Genomic DNA, 24,434 nt, shown 5'->3' with positions numbered 1-24,434 from the left:
TACATCATATGTCTAGCACTTTAAACTGTCACAGTCACTGACTTTAGTACACCTGTTTGATAGCTATCATCACTGTACTGTTTAAATGGAAAATAATTTTCTCCAGTCAAAAGCTGGTTTAACAAATGTCTATTATATGAATCATATTAACAACTAACAATTAGTACCAGACTTTGAGATATATAGGCAAGGACAGTATTTCACATCCACTTCAATTTCAAACAAAAATAATTTATTTTAATTGAACAATTTCTTGGTATTTTTCAAAACATTAATCAAGCAATTATTTCATAAGACTTTTTTTCTTTACAAAGGAAAATTTCCAATTTTGGTTTTAAAAAAGGTAAACCAGTAAGCTACATTAGAGATCAGATACAATATACAGCCTATGCAGCCACATGAGAAATAGTTTTTGCTGCTTTGTTATTACAAACAGGTAGTTGCTTCCTTCAGCTAAAGCCTGGAGTATTGTATTTGTTTTATGCATATTGGGTTTGGGTCTATTACTTGGCAGGAGATTGTACTCCCCTGAGTCAGTATGTTCATTGGTCAGAATAAATTCCAGCATCTGACACCAATTCCATTAATCACAGACAAGCTTGAATAAGTGTAAGATAATAGAAAGAAAAAAATATCTGATGAATGGTGAACACTGTCTATGTATGTATGCTATTCAGTAATATAGTAGAAGAGATCTGAGATGCTCTTTTGAGTTCAAGATATATGAAACTGTCTATCAAAAAGGATAAAGTCCTCCTACATGAAATACTTTAACTCAGGCAAAAGGTGTATGAACCAAGTAAATCTCCACCCTGAAAGAATTTAGATAAATTTCCATGTGAAGCCATCTTTGTTATTTCCTTCTTTATTTACAAGTAATTGGCCACTGAGAATAAGCGTGTGTGGACATTTCATGATTGACAATATCAATACAGCCCAAACTTTGATTTATATGATTAAAAATTCTAATTTAAAATCACTTTCTCAATAAATATATTACATTTCAACACAAAGTCTAACAATTTAGAAGCTGGTCTACACAAGCAGTTGTAGTCCCTTTGAAGAAAATTACTTTTTATCATTACACACATACATTTATGTTTATATTATGGCCCACTGAAGGGGCAGATTAGACTGAAATCTGTGTGATGCTCTTTATACTACTAATTGAATGGTGTGTAGGGTTAACAATCATTTGTTTACACCTAACAGAAGTTTTCAACTATTTCACCTTTTTTTTTTTTTTCCCCCAATTAGGACTTAAGGAATGTACTGGGACAAAGTTGGCTTCAATGATCAGGTTGTTTCAAGTCTTAGAATTCAAACTTCCATTCTAAAATTTTATCAACAAAACACGGTGACTAAAAAAATCACTTTAAATCTTAAATATTGAAACACAATAGCATATAAAGATGGTATAACCTAAGATGCTTTTATTTCATTATATTTTCAGTATCTTTATGCATTGTACCAACAGAAATGTAACCTGTTCACATTGCCATTTTTTCCATTATGCAATCTGAAGCAACATACATGGTTTCCTTTTATTTTCATGAACAGATATTTAGACATTTCACACTTTGTAAAACCACGTCTACAATCTCCAATTCCATTCTTCTGAGAGGCAAAATTTTACAATTATCGAAGGCAGAGTTCTCTTTTTAGAACACCTTAAGTTTACTTATTAATTAGTAGAGTAGTGTATTTCGGATTCTTAGAATATGGAGCTAGAGGGTGCTCTTTCATACTAGAAAACCAACTATGTTGGTTTTTGTAAATATTGTACAGTATGTTCAAATATAGTTACTGAAGAACTCTGCAAAATTTTAATCGAAATCCCCTTTCAGTTTGTTAAATAATTTCTTGGGAGGACCACTGAAAGAGGTAGTGTCCTCATGGTCAAATCGTGAATCTCTTCCAAATTAATTCTTATAAAGGCAGTTCTGATTATGCTGATCCAAGTAATGCAGTGGTGGAAGGTTGGGTAAAGGTAAAGTTTTACTTTTAGTTTCCCCAAATGCCGTCTCACTTGATTTAGGAGGACTTGGAAATACCCAGGAATTGTCTTCCAGAGAAAGAGAATTTCTGCCATAAGAACTGTGTTCCTGAAAGCATGTACCATCATTAGGAATGGATCTCTCATTGTCTGTCCATGACTGGAGGACTGCTTTCTCTGATAAAACCTTTATATCTCCTGGTAAGGGGGAAGATGCGGCATGACAAAGAGCTTTGCCATTTGGTGAGAGAGGAGGATGTCTTGTGTATGTTGCAGTAAAATTCATCAAGTGCAGTTTTGTGCTGTCTCTTCCAAGGTCTTCACTGCATCCTACAGGGGCACAGGCTAAAAAGAAAACACAGACTAAATGTCAGATGACATTTGTGATCATAAAATTCGGTAACACTTCACTAATTTGACTGAATTCTAGAACTGGTGATGAAATTAACATTTCCAAGTTAGTGTGATCATTGAGGCACTGTGACTAGGAGATGACAGATGATCTGAGTTTTAATCCTGGATCAGCAATTTCCTGTGACTTTAGATACTTCTCTCTTAGCTGCTCCTGATGTCTTTCCTTGTCTGCAGGATGGATATAGAGTTCCTGTCCCAACTATGCCACAGAGCTCTTAAAAGAGGAAGAACTACATATTTTTTAAAGTTGGAAACTAATACAGTTAAAATACATGTAAAGATCCTGTTCTTGGCTCTTACTGTAGCTGGAGAAGGGTTGCAGACTGTTCACATGTCAGTGGGGACTGAGATAGTTCAATTAGCCAAAAAAACAAGTTTTGTACAAATGCAATGGCCTAGAAAAAGACTACTTAAAAGCTATTATTTCACCACAGCCAGCATGTTGGTAATACAGGTTTCTACTCTCCCTCCAGCTCCACCTACCAGTGTGGAAAGGTAAGTTTATCCTTAGCTCAAGAAGGATGGCCAAGAGTAACAAAGGCTTGACTTCATGCAATTTTAGAATAAACAGATTGAACGACATTATAAAATAAGCTCGTTGTTTTTCCTGGGAGGGTGGATAAGGATGGAGGAGAACTGGAAGTGAAGTGTTTGGCTTTGGAAAAAAGGTGATACAAAGGTCAGGAGAAAGGTTGTTCTAGTCTCATCTCTGTACTCCTCAAAGCAATGAGTTCTGTATAAGGAGTGGTGACCTTGAGCCTGCCACTGTCATAGGAAATGTGCTAAAAAACTTACGTTCCAAAGCACTGAAAAATACCTTACTAATCAGCTAGGAAGGAACACAAGGATAAGCCATGTCCAAGTATGAAAAGAGCATTGCTCCTTTACTATTCTTTGGTAGTTCCATTTATCATGTAAACAAAGCTACAATGAAAACCCAATGCAGAATTACTTTGTGAGTCCCTTTAAAGAGAGATCTTATTTGTACCATCAACCTTTGGTCTCAGATATAACTCTGGCCCCTGGAAAACTCAAGGACAAAGTGAACCAAAAATTAAGCTAGACTTGCTAAAACACCATATTATTTTCCCTGATTTATATGTAACCAACTCTCTAAAAATGAAAAGGAGTTCTAAATTCAATTTTCCTTTCCAAAGTTTAACATTTTTCCTCACTAATAAACACTCCTGAGGACAAGTATTTATGACATAATCCCCTTGTGTCCTCTTAAGACAATGTGAAATATAAGTAAGTAATTTTAAAGTAGACGGTGATTATTTTTTATAAAAAGTCCTACCTCATTTCTAAAAAGTAAATTTTAGGGCATTCAAATTTGTATCACACAACTTTTCAGAAATATACCTGTTATGTAATACTAGGTACAAATGTACTGATTTTTCTCTAAGGTATAAAAATAGCTTTGGCGAAAGTAGCTACTACTAGTTAACACAAAACTCAAAAAGTTCAATCAGTCAAGCAGTTAAATATGAAAGGCAAAGCAATGAAAATTGTTTGCTTGAAGGGCATAAGGGGAGAACACCTAGTCTTCGTTGTAATCAGCTATATCCTTTGTGGAAAGAAAAGCTTATAAGAAATGCAAAAACCCAAATAATGAATCAAAGTTTGTTTTTTTTTTTTTTTTTTTCAAAACAACCTAAAAAGCTAGGTCTCCAGTGTATTCTGTAGCACTGGAATGAAAATTTGCTTTTGGTGTCTTTTTTTTTTTTTTAAATATATGAAGTAGCTGTGGTAAAAGGTCAACTAGAGCAAACTTAACACCTCAGTCTTATACACATAAGCAACACTTGGCTGAGAAAAGCCACAAGGGGAAAAGAATACAGTACTGAAGAAAAAACACATCAGCAACACCTTTATGTGTGAAGTTGACCAGTATGAGACTGAAGCCAAAGCAGAGAATGGGTAGGCTGCGAACATACTATATATACTTTGGCTTATCAATCTCTCATTTGATGAGATTTTGATAAGATACGACAGCTAGTTGCTCTTCAGGCAGTTTGGCTGGAATCAGTGGTTTCCGGTAAACAGTGACTTGCCTTTCTTGATTGCAGTTGAGGTTTTCAGTTTTCTTAGTAGTTCAGCTTGTACTTGAGTCACCAGATGTAAATTAGACATTTCTCTCTTCAGTTCCCAGTATGCATGCTGCATATTATCACTGAAATCAATGTTTTTACAAAAAGTTAATACTCATCATTCTTTTTTATAGACAAAAGGGAATAACTTTAGAAATATGCAGATCAAATTTCTGCTCCAATTAGTTTTGAGATGATGTAAATTGAATAAACAATTGAAAGATATTTAACTAGGGCATTAATAAGTGAAAAGATCTTGAAAGAATAATACTGTCCATCTGATATGTAGCAATTAACTGTATGATATTAAACAGGGTATAATAAAAATAAATATAACAGATGAGAGCTTCTTGCAGAGTCTCAGAACTGAGATTTTATTTTAGGCTATAATGTGCAGCTATTAATTAGTAAGTAGTAAGAAATATGTTCTTTATTTGCAAATCTGATTAACAGTAAAGTTACACTCATTCAAATATGGATCAATTTGTATTTATCCTTTGATTGTTTTGGCACTGAATTGAAATGATATATCAACTGCTGAATATATATCCAAGTCCACATTAAAATAAAATTTAGGTTTCATGTATTACATTCTTTATGTCTGACTGGGCTGTCTCATAATGTTGGTTCTAAACCAATGTGACATGACAGCACAAGACATGAAGAGCCAGATGATTTCCTGGTAAGGAAAAAGAAGCTAGAGAGGGAGGATTATATGAAACAGAAATGGAAACTTCAAAAATGCCTCTCCTATTTTTATAATTAAAAGTATTTTACCTCAATTATCTAAGAAATTATAATTAGTGATTTTAAACCTAATTTTTATAGATTCTGTTTTCCATTAAACATTCATATTTGGATATTCATTATTATTTTTTTGCTGCTTAATTACCAACTAAATGAAATTAAAATCTTCAGCATATATTCTCATTTTGTTGTACAGGAATATCACAAAGTATTAAGTATAAGACTAAATAATCTTATAGCATTAAAAAATAATTATTACCCCTTAGAGATATTAGTGTAATTTTAGTAGTACAGAAATCAAACTAGACAAACATGTCACCTTATGCTTCAATTTTTGTGTTACCATAAACACTTAAACTTCAAAAGGACAACATTTTTGAAATCTAATATCTCAAATTACAGAAGTAATATAGTTTATATTTAATATATAATCTATAAAATATAATTATTTTGAATTATGTAAGGTGAAATACCTTTTTGTCAATAAACTTTACACTGCTTTTAAGAAAAATGTGCTTTAGTTTCTTGTAAACATCATTTGTTAAGTTGTAGTGTATTAGAAATCACAGGGCTTTTTGCAAGTTTTGAATGGGGTCAAATAATTAGTTCACAAAATTAACCATGTCTACTTCACCAAAAAACATCTGAGATGTTTGCTACAATGAATGTTTCACACAGGAACCTGTCTTAAGTGTGAAGAGAGTTGTTGGTTTCTTGGTACAATTCTGGGCATTCTGTACGCTTTCCGAAGAGTTATTCACATTATATAGCAGTAAGTGTAAACACTGTACATGTGCTAATTCATTCAGTCATGGTATGAATAATACAGCTTAAAAATAGTTTATTATTGGCGTGAGACAGTAAATCAGAGCCCGTTTTAGAGAAAACAGCAAATACTGAAGACAGTCTGAGAGCTAAAATACACAGCTAGGCACAGAAAAGAAGAGAAACAATTCTAATAATGGTGTTTACAGTGCCTAATACAAACTTTTCAGTTCAATTTAGTGAAGACTGCTTAAAACTTAGGTTTAGTTAAAAACTAGGTCACTGAGTTTAATACACATGTAGTCTTCTTGTTTTTTGCTCTTAATGTAACCTGAATTTAAAACTACAGATAGGCAAATCTAAAATTATTACTAAGTATAGCTCACCCTCTTGTGGATAACAAAGTAACTGCAGTTAGTGTTTCCCAGTTTACAGTTAATATTAAAGTGCTATAATCTTCAAAGTGTGTAAAAAATTATTTTAAATTCTATCTACTTGAATAAAATGTTTAAACCATCATTTAAAGGATACTAGAAAAGGCAAGTCGTCATCCCTAATTTTTAGCAGGCTTCCAATTAAACCTCTTATCTAGGTATTTCAAAGACAATATATAGATTGTGGACCCTCCTATCCTCACCACAGTTCCTCAATTGGGAGTATAAACTTTAGTTAAGTTTTGCTTTAAATGCCACCACAAGCAAAATGCTATTAATGTATACTGTTGTCTATAAAGAACTTATACAACTACTTAAAATATTGAAATGTAACACTGAAGCTTCTCAAATGATAACTCTAAAAACAGATGAAGCACAAATAACAATGGCTGAGCACTAATATTAGGCACTTCACCACATTGTCACACCAACTTGGTAAAGTGGGTAACCTCATTTTACACACGAGGAAATGGGTTGAGAAGTCTACTGCAGTCTGCCATGTTGCTGTTTAAAGCTTTTTTTCACTTACCAGGTCTGATGACTGATCACTGCCCTTTTAGAGTAACATTTTTCATATCATCATCAATTATCACACACCTACAATATGCTGATTGCCAACACAATCTTCTCAGTATAAGTTTTATACTTCTCAGTATAAAACTTCACATCTCTGACTTTTAAATGAAACCTGCTTGTCCACAACTGAAGGAGGGAGTACATGTCCTGCTTACAAAGTGTAACATCTAAAAGCCATTTTCTTAATTGACACTATATCTGGAACTCTTTAATACAGAAATAACTATTCCTTGTATAAGAGAAATCCACTTACTTGAGTTTCTGCTTCAGCCATACATATTTTTCTTTAGCATTTGAAAATTTACTGAACTATTACATCCTCCATCACCACAGTAGAATTAAACTATGGGATATTCTTAGCCAAGAGTTATAGACTTAAAAGTGTGTATTTTGAGAACTGTGGTTCCCCCCAAACAAGTGGCTTTCATTTTTTATTGCAAGGCACAGCAAGAATCATTTCACACTGCAACCCAAAGTTCTAAGAAACCATACTTACCCTTATTGTGTGTAATGCACTCTGCTATTGGTATGTTCTTTCTTATTCCATATTTTTACAATGCTTATTATAGCTAATAAAATTTCATAGCACTAAGGAAACACAGAAGAGCTTGAAAAACACTTATCTTTTTTTTTTTTCTAAACCTGGAATTTACATTTTAGGAAGTCATCTGTAACACAGTTCCACAATATAAGTTTACAGATGATGAATAAAAGAAGTACAGTGACTCCATATCTAGATCTGGTTTAAAAACTAAAGCAATCAACCTAAAGCCAAAATCAAAACAGGAACTGGGAAGACACTGGTTAAATTTCTGATAGGGTTATTATTGTTAAACGATGTTTTATACAAGGAGTATCATACAAAAGGCCTCCAGTAATTAAAAGGTTCACTCTGTCTTACAAATCAGTATACTACCTCATTTGCCTGGCAATATGATGGAAGAAATACAAAAAAGGAGAGTTCCCAAAAAGCAAGCTATCCAAATAACTGAAAATTATTCCTTAAAAATATCTAAACTTTTAGTTAATGGTTTAATGGAAATATCCCTATGTACTTTCTCCAATATAGTAAACCAATCTGTCATCTGAATTGTTCCTCTTAAAAGTGGATGAAGTAACTTACAAAGATTAACAAAACACAAGAACATAAACTGGAAACAGGCGGAAATGATGAGGCGAAAAATACAAAACAAAATGCAGTGGAGAATGAGGCTAACATAAAAATGCATGATAAAAGTTTACCAACAGTAGGCCACAAATTTGGTTCTAAGTTTTCTAATATATAACCAGAAGAGAGAAACCTAATTGGTTTTGCAGTTCACATTGTCTACCTGATACAAATGCAAACCAATTTGCAAAAACACACAAGTGTATATGAGCACTGAGAGAGCCACTGGGACACGCTGTAATTACACAATTCTTTCCATACATCTGTTGACACGGATTTAACACAAAGTAACTTTTAAACTGAATTTAAGGCAATTCTTTCTAAAAACTCCTCTGAATTGATACTGAGCTTTAAAGAACTGCGAGATTACACTCTGGAGCCACAATTACAGCTTTGCAGCCTTGAAAACGGAATCGTCTCCTTGGGACTACAGCTTTCCCCAAATCCTGGCACAGAGAGATTTTAATATCTGTTAGTTATCTGATGCCTTCAAACAGGTATTTTTTGGGGGAGTCAGGTTTTCAAGAAATTCTTAGTGGATATGATCCAAATTATGTAATCTCCCATGAATGGAAGCAGAAATTCCATTCTATATCACATATTTCGAATGTACTATTTATATAGCCCCTGTATTTGATCTCTCTTGCTGATATTTATTCATTCTTTACTCCTTTCTAAGCTGATTAGAAGTGGCTTACAAAAAGGACAATACAGAAAAATAAGGGGAACCCTAGGTTGACAGGAGAAAAGAAGATAACTGACAAGATAATTTTCAGAAATAGTTTACATGGACACTATACTAGACACATTTTTCAAAAAAAAGAAAAAGTTTCCTTGCAGTAAACTTAGATAAAATTCGAAGGCATAATTGAAGTACTGTTCAAATGGCAGAGTTAAATAACTTCAACAGAGACTGTACTGCCAGCTCACAAGCCGAATAAAACAGTTACTGCCGGCACTTTATAGAAAAAGTCTGCCAACCCCTGATCTAGAAGAATGGCTGTATGTCATTTCCTCAGATTGTTTTTCCTAATTGATCATTTCTCTCAAGCGGGTTTTTGATAGAAATTGGCCTGACACAATTCACATTATTTACTTAGGTCAGTAAACTTTGGAAACCAAATGACAAAACAATGAAGTCAGATCACTATTTTTTATTGGATGGAGGGTAACAATGTAGAGAGGCTATCTTAACATAGTAGAAACAACAATTATTAGATAGTTTAAAACACAGAACTGAAGTTACTTAAGTAAAAATGATACGTATTTGAGGAAAAAGGGTTGAAAAAGTATATGGACTCTGATGGCTACTTCTATTCTTATGGGAAGAGGGAACAGTCCTGAAAATTCATGCTATCCCATGATTGCGCCACTGCACTCCAGGCGGCGCTACAGAGACTCTGTCTCAAAAAACAAACAACAAACAAAATAAATTTCATGCTATCCCAAAGACTAACAACGGCCAAGTAAGCTCTTAAGACAAAGGAATGTTATTGTATATAGATAATGAATAATTCTTCATGTACAAATTCAGTATTACAGAATACTTCCACAAAGCTAGTTCCCTAAAATCATACCTAAAATATTACTAAATGTTCAGAAAGTTTAAGGCATCCCATTTTTCTGCTACTTAAATTCAAAGCTGTTATTAACAATTAAATTTTATTTTATAAATATATTGTGATCAGAGGTTACATTCAGTATCCAAACAACATCCATTTTTTGTTTTTAGGGTTAAGTCATAAAAGAAATCTAAGGACCTACACAAAGTGACTTATGGAAGAGGACGATGTATTATTTTAATGCTGAAGAATGGTCATACCTTGAAATGCTTAGTTTTTGGAGATCTCTGCTCTTCAGATTGTCTTCCTGATATGGATCCTGTCAATTGTTTAAAAAAAAGGAAGTTTAAAAGTTGTAATTTTTACATTTTATTTAGTCTCAGCTCTTACATTACCAGAGACATGTTTCAGGTTTTACAGAATATATCTGTAAGTGCAAAGAATAAAATTGGATTTTAAACTCAATTTTAATGAAACACCTCCAATCTGTAACAAATATCTCTAAACCACTTCCAATAATTTAAAGTATGCTAATACTTTAATTTTCTTTAAAAGAATAAAATTGCTCTCATTTTGTAAAAGACCTTGTAATCTTACAAAATATATTTCTGAAGACACCAATCTGAAGTCTATATTCAAAAAAGTATTACACATTTATCACATTTCTGTTTACTTATGGTACAGGTGAATGAATTCTATGGGAAAATGGAAGTTTTTTGGTATTTTACTTTTTGTAGTACTACCAAAAACACACCAGAATTTTAACAGGTTACTGTTTTAAAATGTCAGCATACATTTCCTCCTTCCACATGGATTAAAAATGACCTGGCGAGGACATCATAAAGTCCCTATATGCTTTTAAATTTAGTTTATTTAGTTTGCAGATGTGACAGAAAGAACCTTCAGAAGATATTTTTCAATGGACTTAGTATGTTTGAGACAACTCTAACACACTTGTTTGCAATGCATTCTCATTTAACGATCTGTAACAAATAATGATTACCACAGGTATTAATTCTACTGGCAGATGTGGCCAGTATAAGCTCAGAATACCAATTTTAATTTTATTATTTCTTACTAATACAATCTAAATTATATAATTTGCAGTGAAACATTAAAAAGCAACACAAGGACTTCATAAGTACTCTGAACTTGAGAGTAAAATGTGAAAAATACCTAATCTTACAGGAGTTAAAACATTTCTGGATCTCTGATTTTAATACTCTAACAGTTAAATTAAATCTTAGGGAGCCCATGGAGAGGGGAAACAGAACTGGCCCAGAACTGGCCCACAGGTCCGGGAGGTCTGACCATTAACAAGACATATATCCTTGGACCTTGTTTTTCCTGTTCCTTGCAGGAAATAATGGAATCTGATCAGATCACTTATAGTATCTTCATATCATCAATTAAAATCTTTTTAAAAAATTAGTATATACTTACGCATACATGTTCATTGAAAATCTTCATTTTTAAAGCCAACAATATAAAAAATTTGACAGTTTGAGTGGGAAAATGTTTTTCCAACTACTATCTAACAATTCAGAGACTCTAATGTACATCAGCAGTAAGCTCATAGGGACTGTATCTAGTATTCAGACGCTTTTGTTGCTAGTAATAGACTGCCTATGTCCTAAAGGTGATAATGCATCTGTTCCCCAACTAGTGCCATATGATGTGGGAGTTTCATATCAGGTGAAGCCCATGGCTACGAAATCTTGGGAAACAATGTTCAAGTTATATAGGTTTCTATACTACAGCAGAACCTTTAACATACGACAGCACACTGTGAATCTCTAACTGGGCTACTGCTATTAGGGATTTCAGACGTCTTCTAAACCAACTTGATTTTACTGATCCAGTATCTCTTTTACTTCTTTGGCCCTAGAGTCTGTATTTCTCACAGGATCAACTGTTCTGAATATAAATGGCTGGAATATTAGGGGACACAGAAAGTCTAAAAAGCCCATAGTGGAAACTGCCCCTGTAACCTCACTAACATGACATACTAATGAACTGAATTCCCTCACTAAACACTTAAAAAAAAAAAAAAACCCCAAACAAAAAAAACCACTACTATATCCATGTAGGATGCTATTACATACTTCAGAAGGTTTTATAAAATGCTTCACTGAAAGTGTCATCTTAAAAAAAAAAAATTTGTTAATATGGCTAGAGTAATGTGAGCTAGAGTAATATGGCTAGAGTATTGTGAACATAAATTTCTCTCCTTGGCTTCCTCTCAGATTCGTGTATCCAAGAGGACTCTGGCCAGCAACATCATTGAAAGAAGATTTGCAAGTATGCATCAAGATTTCAACTCGGAACCCTTGATAAACTGTTATTTCCACTCTTCCTCTTCTTTGTTCATTTATTTTAGTTTGAGTAAGCCCTTTTTAACTTCACAGCCTCACCCTACCCCTAATAAATGCCTGTGAAGGTGGGGGCCATCTTATAAATATTGCCTTTTCAATATTCCTCTCTTAACTCATCTTAACTATTAAAAGTTTCTTGTCTCTCAGACATAATTTAGTCATCATTTAAAGAAAGTGATTTCTTCTACCTCTAGAAGTCTGTTTCTGTGATTTGGTTACTTATGACAGATGAATTTGAACTAAAAGCAAATTTATTCCCTAGCACCATCTAGTGGAAAATAATAACTAAAATGCTAAGAATAGAAATTTCAATACATATAAATACCTAAAAATACTGACCTTCTGGATTACTCTAATCAAATTTTTTAAAAAAGCATTTATCTACTGAACATACTATATAACGGCCACTATGCTAACTAGCTGTGATTAATATACTAAGTCCTGTGAGCATGACAGTCATGTTTGATCAGGAGAATAAAACTGTGTCCCCTAATATTCTAGCCATTTATATTCAGAAACAGTTGATCCTGTGAGAAGTACAGACTCTAGGGCCAAAGAAGTAAAAGAGATACTAGATCAGTAAATAAAGTTGGTTTAGAAGACGTCTAAAGGCCCTAATAACTGCTTTACATACACTAATTTAACCTTCATGAAAAAAAGTATTTAATGTCTACTTTACAGAAAACAACTTCCAAAAAGTAAAATGGTGTTCCTAATGTTACAGTTAATAAGCAACACCAAAATTCAGAGCTAAGTTTCCGATTCCATGGTACTGCTTCCTACACTACAACAAAATATCCATCACGTATAAAGGCTATCAAATTATTTCCTTTCAAACAGAATATAAATACTGACAATTATAATTCAGAACTTCAAGGTGCATATCCTTTCTTGTAGACCCATCTTTTGAAAAGAGGCTTCTCAGTGGTGACAGTAACTGATCTGTGGAACAAGGATGCTGAGTCTTTGAAGGAATTGTGGTGCGTGGCCACAAGCTCAAAGCTGGGAACAATCAACTTTATATGTCAAGTAGGAAAAACAACCACTTTGGCTCTAGCGGGAGATGACAATAATTTTTGTAGTGTTTCCCTTTTATCAGGGATGGGGGTGCCAAAGTGAGTTCTCATTGCCCATTTCAGAGGAATTCATTTGGCCAAGGACTAGGCAGAGTGCTATATTATTCTCAATGTCTGGCTCATTCTTATCGAGTGGTCACCTCTCATAAAAACTACATTACAGAAGAAAGAAGTATCAGCTCCATCTAAGAACACTTGAGATTCAGGGCAGAATCTGGAAAGCAGTCAGGAAGTATGGGATGGAGTTCCCCTTTCAGGTGGCAGTATCCCAGAGGAACAAGAAATAAGAAACACAATTCCTCGATAGTGTTAGAATGCTTTCGTAGGCAAAATGGTTGAGTGCAGAAACAATTATGTAACTGGTTATACCTTAGTTTGAGACACATGAATGCATAAAATGGCTATTTGCTCCAGACTACTAAGCTTTTCAATGTCTTGTAATAATTATTTAAAATCTGCATTTGGTGCACTGCTGTCACACTACTTTGCTACTTTATCATTTCTTCTTTTAATCTCAACACTGTCATGACGTCTGAAAACATAGATCCAAGCTTGTTAGAACCTCGTGTAAAATATTGGGCAAATAGACTCTTAGTGAGGACCTAAGAGGCAGCTTGTTTTAGTGGTTGACTTCAGGCTAAACACACTTCAGCAATTTAGCAGGTTTTTGTTATTGTTTCCAATTCTTAAATTCTCAGCTATTTGCTGGTAGTTAAAGATGCCCCAAAGTATTAGTCTTTTGAAAATAAGTAAGCTCTGTCATGTTTTCTTTGTTGGTCATGTTGTTTTGTTTAATTCTAAAACTTGAGTTGTCCCTTATGATATATAAATTAATGAAACTATTAAGTAAAATAATATAGGACTTAAAACCTGAGTACTCTTTAAACTTTACAGAGAAAAAAATAACTTAAGGAAATTGAAGGAAAGAGTCTGAAAGAACAGTTATAATAAACTAATAAGCTTACTAAAAATCAACCTTTTAAACAACAAAATTGTTTAATTTTGTGACAGACTAAAAGTATATGGCATGTCAAATTTTAGCAGAAATGCTTAAAGAGGTAGATAAACAAGAATTTTTTTATTCTCTAAGTAATTATAATTTATTTTAACGCTATGGTTTAATACATACTTAGTTATAAATCCTACATATGATGTACAAAGAACACTGAATTTCTCGATTTAGTAATTCTGTAATACCGTCTGTTTGGCTTTCTGTAGTTCTATTTTGAGATCGCTACATTCTTTTCTCATTAGTTCCAGCTCTTGTTCCAAGCCATGGATCTTCAGGTCACAGCTCAACTTTTCCACCTCCCAGTTTGATGAAGGTGTATTTAAATTCCTCATCACTACAAAAAGGATGGACAATGGAATTGTTATCTTTTCCTTCCACATTGATTGCAATTATTAAAAATAGGTTACTCTGGTAAAATGTAGATAACAGAAAAACTATCATAAAACATATATGATCAATAGTTTTTTAAAAACAGTAATTATTAATACTTTCAAGTATCTATGCTAAGGAGAGTAAGAAATCTAGCAATCTTGTTTTAGAATTTCTAAAGACAACTACATTAAAATCAAGCATGTGCTAAAATTGCAGACAGATCAATATTCTACATAAGGTTAAAACAGTGACAAAAATAATAAACTGAAAAACTGAGGCTCAGCTAATCATTCCATCTAGTCCTCTCAGAGAATACGAAGTTTGACCAACAAGCTCAGAGTATGATGTCAAAACAATTTATCCTTAAACATTCCACTGCAGAAACTCAATACAACTGGATACTGCATCTCAATCTCCTATCAAAAGGTCTCTCAGAGGCCCACTCTTAGCTTGTCTCATCAGAACGAATATTCACGGGAACAGGCTATATTCATCCATATGCCCCAGATCCAACTTTCCACCCCAACATTTCATCTGCACCTTTTAACAACCTTCGGAAAGAAAAAGAAATTGTAACAACTCCACAGCAGCGTGTTTAACTGTGGGCAAGATGCTCAGTAAGAAAGAGAAGCCGGGACAACCAACGGGCTAGGTGATTTCACTTCTGCTGCTTGCTCCTGCGCTTCTACTCTCTTCCTCTTCTGCTTCATCACAACCTAGACCTGAATAAAAACCATCACACTTTCTCTAGGAAAAGTGCAATATATAGCTAAGGAAAAGTTAAAGGAAGTTGATATTATGTGAAGGTAGAACAGAGAAATTAACATAAACTTAAAAGGTAAAAAATAAGGTCTTAGCATATGGATACAGAAAACTGTTGATATTACAAATAAATGGAAAAATATGCTAATTCTGTTGGAATACTTATAACAAGTAACTGGCATACCCTGCTGAGTTTCCACCTCTGTCCTCAGCTGGAGGAGTTCTACTTCTTTAGATTGTAGCTGCTCATTCAATACTTTCAAAGATTCAGAGTTGTCTTTATTCTAGTTAAGTAGGGAAAATGCCAAATTACATTCAATAAAATCTACACGATGGTATTATATTGCAATTTTCAGGTAGATATTGAAAAAAACACATTCTTGTCTTTAAAAGCAAGGTGAGAAAATGAACTCAGTTTCTCAGAAATCTCTTTTTTTCTTTTTCTAATTTAGGACATCATTATTCACTGGCTTAAAAAAAAAAAAAAAAGACTAAATCTACCACGTCATAATTTTTCAAAGTAAGTCAGTGGTGTTAGACATATTTAAGTCCTAAACATCATTACATACTAAATATTTTACATAAAAATAAGTTAAAATATTACTAAAATTTCCATTTTGCCTTGAGCATATATACAAAATTTTAATTACTAAATGTGAATATTTAACTTACTTCTAATTTTAAACCTCTTGAAGGAGAAAATTCATTTCCAAAATACAGATGTCATTCTTTTCAAACCAACTTACCATTTTGTCCAGTTTGCTCTTCAAATTATCTCTATCAATGCAAACCTCTCGATATGCATGATAGGCCTTATTTACTTGTTCTCGTCCCACGGAACTTGTTTCTTCATCAAATCGAGCTATTAGCTAATGGTATGAAATTAAAAGAGAAAGCTTAAGAGAGTATTCTACAGATAAAAAATAAGTCAGTGTTCTGATGGCTCCATATCTTACTTGAATTGTTGTAATAAGGGGATAAAGCCTGGATTCATTAGGTGAGTATTTCATTTCCACACAATTAATCTTTACAAAGAAAGCAAAAATGTGCAGAATATTTTTTGAAGTTTTCTATGCTTTTACCTAATCAGTATTTTATAATTCATGGTATCTGTTTTATCACATTAAATCATAACTATAACAGAGTATAGATGTGATGCACAGTGCTTAGATGTTTTTCAAATTAAAAGTATCTAATTTTCAGGAGAAAAAGCAGCACCTTAGGGCATACTTGACTTTTTTTTTTTTTCCGAGACTGAGTTTCACTCTTGTTGCCCAGGCTGGAGTACAATGGGGCGATCTCAGCTCACTGCAACCTCTGCCTCCCAGGTTCAAGTGATTGTCCTGCCTCAGCTTCTGACGAGCTGGGATTATAGGCGCACCACCACGCCCTGCTAATTTTTGTATTTTTAGTAGAGATGGGGTTTCACCATGTTGGCCAGTCTGGTCTCGGACTCCTGACCTTAGGCAATACACCTGCCTTGGCCTCCCAAAGTGCTGGAATTACAGTTGTGAGCCACCGTGCCCAGCCAAGGCATACTTGACTTTTTAAGAAATAGATGTGCGTGTTAATTCATTAAATCCTTCATATTATAGAATAGGAATTAATAAGATTGTTGGTCATGAAGTACAGAAATATTTCCAATGTTAACTATACATAAAATCTCGTTTTTCTACTAAACTTTAAAATAAAGCTACATGATCCAAAATGTTACCTTCTCTCACTGTATCCCAGTATGTTACAAATGTACATAATCAACATTAAAGTAAACATAATTCATATCAATACAAAGAAATTATAATTATTTTACAACCGACTCCTTTCCTCTTACTTCCTACCAAAAATGAATCAAACTCTACCAAGCTCCATCTTCAAGCTTTTTTTATATAGGATAATTCATTTCCTTGGATAATTAATTTCCATTATACAGGACAATGCATTCTTTACCCTTTGTGGTAGCTGCTCTTTGTAGGATAAAAATGCTCTGACCTGAGCTGAAAAAATATAAACTAAGCTAAGTTAAAACTTTAAAACTCAAAAACAAAAGGATGACTGAAGAATATTCCTCATATATAAAGCCAAGTAGATTGGTGCTTTATATTGAATCAGCTACCTTACTTATATATTCTATAACAGGTGTGTCACAATTGTACATGGAAAGGTAAACAGAAAACATCAGTCTATCAGTTAAAAGCATTATTCCTATTACATGTGTTAAACAAGAGAAAGAATGTTGAAGTGAATATTTCAGCCCTGGTAAATACATTATTAAACCTATTGGACAATGTTCCAGAAGCTTCCTCCTTTGATACTTAATATCTTTTGTCAGTGTATCTTTTTTTTTTTGCCCAGATTTGAAAATTCTGAATAAAATACATACAGCTATGAAGGTAAGTAAACCTGAAAATGAAATAAAAATATTTGGAATATAATTCCAAGTTATTAAATCCTCTCCTACAGATACAGGTACAAGTACATGGTACGTGAAATACAGGATAAGTATAATGTCCAGAGTTTTCAGATTAGCAGTGAGTTATTCTTGGAAATTTAGTACAATCATGGAAGACAGCACAAAAAGTATTCAAAATTTCAAATATTTTGAATTATTCCTTATGTCACAAACACAATGAAGGTAAAAGATAAAAATTACCTTTTCTTCCAAAAATCTTATTCTCTTCTTTAACAAAGAGTTCTCTTTCTCTGAATCCTTAAGTCGTTTTTTGATGTCTTCATATGCAGTGACAAGAGCAAAATGGGAAGCAACAGATTCATCTCCTGAATATATTGAAACTGGAGTCACTGTATCTCTCTTATGGGCTTTTTCATGATTCAGAATACAGATATCATCTTCTACCAGTGCATCCATGACAGCTGTTTAAAAGAAAAAAAATATGAATGACAAATGTCTCACTGAATAAGTGAAAAGGAAAAAAAGTTATAGTTAGAATAATGTAAATACTAGGACAATGTTTAAAAACCAGACTGCCTGGGTTATATTCTAAACTCTACCATTTAGTGTCTGACTTTGGGCAAGTTGCTTAACCTCTATGCTTCAGTTTCCTTATTTATAAAGTACAAGGAATAATAGCAAATACCCCATAGAATCTTAAGAATATTAAATGATATCTATAAACCACTTAAAACTATAATTGTTAATATGTTCTATAAAAATCTGAAATATCAGCTTCATTAAAACAATCAAAATTTCTTAAAATACTTCATCCCCAAATATTCCTTCTCCTAACATTTCCACTTAGATCTATTAGTAGCAAGTTTTAGAGCTTCTCAATTTATAACTTCTCAAAAATTCTGAGTATAATTCATTACAACATATTAATATTATAGAAGTCTTAAAGCATACTCTATCTTTCCATACCAGTAATTGGTTATGTTTGTTGTATATTTAGAAGACAAATTAATCAACACTTGAGTGTCCAATATGTCCCACTATCATATACTACATTATTTTATCTCTTTCAATTATCTGAACAATTCTATGAAATAGGTATCATCTATATTTTATAGGTAGGTTTTAGAAAGTTGGATTAGCCCCGTTAAATCTAGAAGAATGTTAAGCTCTGTGAGGGCAGAGGCTATGTCTGTTTTGCCCATCATTGTGTCCCCATCTCATCACTGTGTAAAAATTGCTCAATAAATACTGATTACTGAATGAAGAGTGGGTACAGTAGGATTCAAATCAAACTCTGACTTCAAAACCTAAGAGGCTAGTTACCTTCATTGTTTAACGAAAAACTGACTTGCTCTGAACATCTACGTTTGCTGTTAGGTTCAGCATTACTTCTCTGAGAGTTATGTTCCTGAAAAACATGATGGAAGGAGAAATTGTGGCTAAAACCTTTTAAGACCTCCTGGGAAAAACAGAATAAGAGGCACTTTAGATCATGCAAAAGAACCCAAAAAGTCCTTTTAAATATTTTTTAGTTTAAAATAAAAAACTAAATATAACATTCTAAAGAAAGATTATCAATTGAATTTCATGTATCTTAGGTCAGTAATTATTACTAGAAAGTGAGTTTTTAACTATCCCTTGTTTGAAATAAAACTTGGTTACTTACTAACATCAGTCACTGTTCAAGAACATTATAGATGAAGAAACTGAGGTAAGAGGAATTTAAGTATTTTTTCCAAAGTAACATAGTAAGTGGACAGTTGAGATGTAAACATAGACAATTTAAATACAGCCTTGTTTCCAACCCGTTTCACTACGCCTGCTTTCTTCCAAAATGTCTAATCTCCCTTCTCGTATCAACTAATGCCCATAACATTTCTTTTGCCTTATTTCAGACCACAGGAATACCAACAAAAGGTTTTGTGTTTTTCTGGGTCTGGTCTTATATCATTGTATTTTTGCTTTTCTAATTGTACAACTAAAAACTTCCAATTGTCAACTAAAGCAACACTTGGGAGCACCTAAGCAATTTGCATCTAGGAAAAAGCAAGGCAGGTTAAAATCAATGTGTACGCTACAAGTCTTGAGTAGGTAAAACCTGCCATCTAGTCAATCTTCACTAACATCAATTTAACATTTTCTAACCACACAGGACAATTCCCACTCTTAAGGTACAATCTTTCCCAGTTTTTCAATAAAGTCCAAGAACAAGAATATACTATGCTACCTACAGTATACCAAAAAAGTGGCAGATTCTCAGAACCATAATTAACTCATGCTGCTTCTGATGCAAGCTGTATTTGCTCCCAATGATGAAAAGTTTAAGTTTTCTTCCTCTAAAAGAGTTTACTTTTCAGTCTCCAGATTTAATGATATTCCAAAATAAGAGAAAACATATTCCTGTCATGCTCTTGCTAGCTGAAACTCCCGTTATTTCCTTTCAAAAGAAAAGTACAGGTTTTTCTCATATGGCAAACTGAAAGTATGCATATATATCTTCATATAAGAAAGACTCTTACACACACACACACTCTCCCCTTAAAAGGAGAGCAAGTTAAATAAGCATTAGATGGCTAGGTAAGCGGTAGAATGCAGTTTGGTTTAAGGAGAGGTAAAATTGTGTCCATAGATGTTTGACTTAAATAATTTAATACTCAACCCAATGGGCAGAATTTATTCGATGTGGATTTTTTCTAAAGACAGCTGAAAACAAGAAATAACATAAACTGCTCTACAAAGTCAAAAACAGATATCCTGCAGTTTGTGTATTTTAAAGATTAGGGCTCATGCACCTCTGTTTTACAGAAAGTTCTAACTAGCTCAGCTGTGATTTACTTGTTCATTTTTATCATGAAACAATCATTTACACAGCAAGGAAAACCCAGAGTGAGAGGCAGAGTTGTGCAGAAAAATAATTATTATACCATAAAGGTAGGTAATAAATTTGAAACAACAGAACGCTATGGAGGTCTGAGGGAACGGGGAGAAAAAGTGGTTTTCAAAGAAGATGCCACAAAAGAGCAAATGTCTCTTAAGACTGTATTCTTACGTGAAGAAAATGGTTATTTTCATTGTACTGTACTTACTGTACTTACACCTTCACAGCTTGCTAACTTCCAGTCACATGCATTTTTCTACCACTTAGCTAAGTACTGTTATGAACAAAGTCTTAGAAAAGTTAAATACCTTACCTATAGCTACACAGCTAATCAGTGACTACGGTGAGACGTGAACCCAAATAAGCTGTCTTCTAAGTCTATGGTCTTAATACAACATTTGGAGAGGCAATACAAAAGGGATTCTGCTTATCCTAAGAAGAATATGGACAAGGCATAACTATGTCATAAAGAACACTTGCCCAGGATTCAGAAACACAGACTCTAGTCTAGGATTTGCCACCCTGATTATAGTTTAGTTTGCTTTACCTCTCTAGATCGAAATTTTCCCACCTATCTAGAATGATAGGGTTAGACTACATCACTAAGATGCCACCTTACTAAACTGTGAAGGCAAAAGTTTAATACAAATACAGAATGGCAACCTAAACAGAGAGAAGGGAATTCACATTTATGCCAGGAGCTGCATAAAACGTATGGTACACACATTATCTCAAGTCCACACCAAACTTGGCAAGGAAGGTATTAGCACCATGATAAATGAGGAAACTGAGGCTCAAAGAGGTGAGATAAATTGCCTATATTCACACCAGCAGTATGTGACAAAACTGAAGCTTGAATCGAGGCCTATATGGTAGGCTCTTTATTCAATATTGCCTCCTGAAGTAAATCATATTTAGAATTTTCATCACCTTTCTACCTCTGAAAAGCTAGGATATTCCCGAACCCATTTCGTACAATCAGTCGAAATACTATGGAGCAAGGATTAAGTCTTATGAAGACGAACAGACCAATGCTTATTCCCCTTCCTCTATTTGTAATGAAATAGGGGCGGAAATAGCCTAACTAGTTTATGAAGACGGGTCACCGAGTACCTCTTTTCAAGACATCATCTCTCATGTGCGTACATTCGCAATAAAATGACCTGTAATTCAATAAATGTCCAAAAATGTACTCGGCATTATATACAACATGAAGAAAAACTTCAGTTCCATTTTTATGACTCACTGAGTTATCCAACAAACCGTGTTAGTCCAGAAATCAGTTTGTATTGCACTGAATCATAAGACTCTTCCACAGTTAGCATAGGTATGAAGAGCAGTCTACTTCTTTTCATTCCTTTCATACAGTAATACCTCTAATGCAATTCAGTGTTACTGGTGTTACTGATAATTATTTTCTAACAGTACAAGACAACTATACTTGCACTCTGAATATAAGTGCCATAAAAAAGAAAAAAGTTAGATTGGTCCTGTTACTTCACGGATTGTAAAAAAACTTCATCATTTTACTTAATAAACATGACAGGGTTCTGCATTGGTAATTAACAGTAGCCAAGTGTTTATGGTACACCAAGCAGTATGCTTCATCTTCTGGAGAAACTATCTCATTTGTTCTTCATAAGCATTCAGTAAATCTATGTAATACCTCCGAAGTTGTAAATAATCTCCTCAGATTACAGGTGGAGAAATTGAAACATGAAAACATTAGAAAGTAGGGGAGCCAGAAATGAAAATCAGGCAGCTGACTCCAGAGCCACCATAACTCTTAGAAACTACGCTTTGGTGACTTAGAGTATGTATTACCCCTATTTCAGAGATAAGGAAAATGAGGAAGTTTAGCCTTTCCCCATTGTCAAGTAAGTGGAAAAATCAGCATTCAGACACTGGTGTTCTGACCTAATCCAGTGTCATTTCCCATTGTGTTATGCTGTCTCTTTAATATTAAAACCTTCTATTTGCGTAAGACGTCTCGCTTACAAACAGTATCACATTAAAATTTTGTAAATATCCTGTAAATGATGCACTGTTCTCAATTTACAGATGATGGAATGATCACAAGATTGGGCAATTAGATATGGCGTTTTTAGAGAAATGAAATTGTGCCTTGAGATCTTGCTCAATCCAATTTGAAATTCCAATCTAAAAACCAAAATGCCTTCTATACTTAAGGAGCAACGGTTAATTTCAATCCTGGTACGTTTGTCTTTGATTACCTTAGCAAATTTCCATTACGTCTTGGAGCAACTGAGGTTTGATTGGTATTAAGAGTTTTCCTGGGGATTTTATCTCGCTTTCGAGTACTGGGGTTTCTTGTGTGTAGAGGGTGTTAGCTTACCTTGCACGTAGTACTAATTACTCAACAAACAGCCGAAGGCTGGAATGAATACCGTACACAGGTTAGACATTGGAGAAACGACGAATACCTGTTAGCCCTCGATCAAGTGCAGGACGTCGATATTCACTACTCAGATGCCCCAGGGAGTGCCGTCCTAGCCAACGTCCCCCTTTTCTTTCCGATGATTTGTATCGGAAAGAAGCCTTTGGCAGTCCCAACGAATGAAAAAAACCCTCAAGGCGCCCCAGTAAGAAAAGCAGGAATTAGAGAAGTGAATGACCAAGAAGGGCCTGGACAGCTGGGGGTGAGGGTGACAGGGGAAGGGGTGTGGACAGCTGGGTGTGGGGGTGACTGGGGAAAGGGATGCCCAGGAGTGGGCCGCTCCCTAGTCAAAGGAGGGGGCGCGGGAGGGAGTAAGAGAAAAATGACGTGTCTCTTCGGACCAGCAACAGCAACGGAGGTTGGCCGCGGCATTGCCCGCATCCCTAACCTCCACCCGGCCCTGGCGAGTCACTCACCCAGAAGCCAGGCTACGTAGGGCCGCCCCCAAGGCCGCCGAGTTTCGATTCCTTAGTGTTTGGAAACGGACCGAAAACAAACCGGGTCGCCAGGGGTCACCACGGGCTTCCGGTTTCTTCGAAGACACCGCCGCTTCCACAGCGAAGGGAGTTGCACCGGGTGCGCCGCGGAGGGAGTCCCATTTCTTCTGACTCGGCAGGAGCCCTGGATGTTCTGGAAGGAGGGACAAGCCGAGGCTGGAGGGGCTGGGCCGACGCGGAGAAGGCCCGTTACCCAGCAATACGCGCGCGAGACCCAGGCCCGCCGTCGGGACCAGCACGGGCCGGTGGGAGAGGAAGCACTGCGGGAAAGGACTCGAAGTGTGGCTCAGCTCTCAGCCGGAAAAGGGGCCGCCGCCGTCCACGGGCTCGGCGCCAGGGCCGCGCGAGGAAACCGGAAGTCAGGCCCGAGAGAGCTGGGAGGGCGTAGGGAAGCCAGGTTCGGTCGTGGGGGGGTGGGGAAGTGCAGGAGTGGCGCGCGGTGTACTACATGTCCCGTGAGCCTCCGCAGCGGAACGGGGCGTGGCCGCGCGACGCCAAGAGGCGGAGGCGGAGGCGGAGGCGGAGTGGAGTTAGGTAAGAGCGTTGGAGGCCGAGTGGAGTTAGGTAAGAGCGTTAGCAGCCGCCTTACCAGTGGGGCCAGGGGCCCCTTTCAGGGGCGCCCTCTAGTGCGTCTTTTTCACACAGCGGCGTTTTGGGGGTCCCCGGGCCGTGTGGTGCGTGCTGGCTCGGCTGAGTAGCGCCCTTACAGGTTTAGGAGCTGACGTGGCTGGAAACTGGGAAGTCTGTTAGAAGCAGTTTACCCCTCTGTAGCCTCTGTTTTCTAAGCTCGTTGCAAGCCCTCAGGCGATCACTTGAGGCACAAACTCGACGAATTGCGTAGG

At 35.3% G+C, this 24,434-nt stretch overlaps 1 protein-coding gene across 2 annotated transcripts; it reads right to left on the bottom strand.

Annotated features, from left to right (window-relative positions):
- Positions 1-215: 215 nt before the first annotated feature.
- Positions 216-23,993, bottom strand: AZI2 (5-azacytidine induced 2). Of its 2 annotated transcripts, XM_015132273.3 has the most exons (9): positions 23,512-23,993; positions 19,083-19,167; positions 18,000-18,220; positions 16,096-16,218; positions 15,534-15,633; positions 14,401-14,549; positions 10,013-10,071; positions 4,465-4,583; positions 216-2,341 (listed from the first exon to the last, which is right to left on the bottom strand). In XM_015132273.3, exons 3-9 carry the CDS (start codon positions 18,213-18,215, stop codon positions 1,923-1,925), a joined length of 1,185 nt encoding a protein of 394 aa, XP_014987759.3. In that variant the 5' UTR covers positions 18,216-18,220; positions 19,083-19,167; positions 23,512-23,993; the 3' UTR covers positions 216-1,922.
- Positions 23,994-24,434: the final 441 nt, after the last annotated feature.

Source organism: Macaca mulatta, chromosome 2 (assembly GCF_049350105.2).
Source record: "Macaca mulatta isolate MMU2019108-1 chromosome 2, T2T-MMU8v2.0, whole genome shotgun sequence".
In the NCBI taxonomy this organism is placed as follows: Eukaryota; Metazoa; Chordata; class Mammalia; order Primates; family Cercopithecidae; genus Macaca; species Macaca mulatta.
Note: the sequence above shows the minus strand (reverse complement) of the source record. Positions and strands in the feature narration are given on the sequence as shown.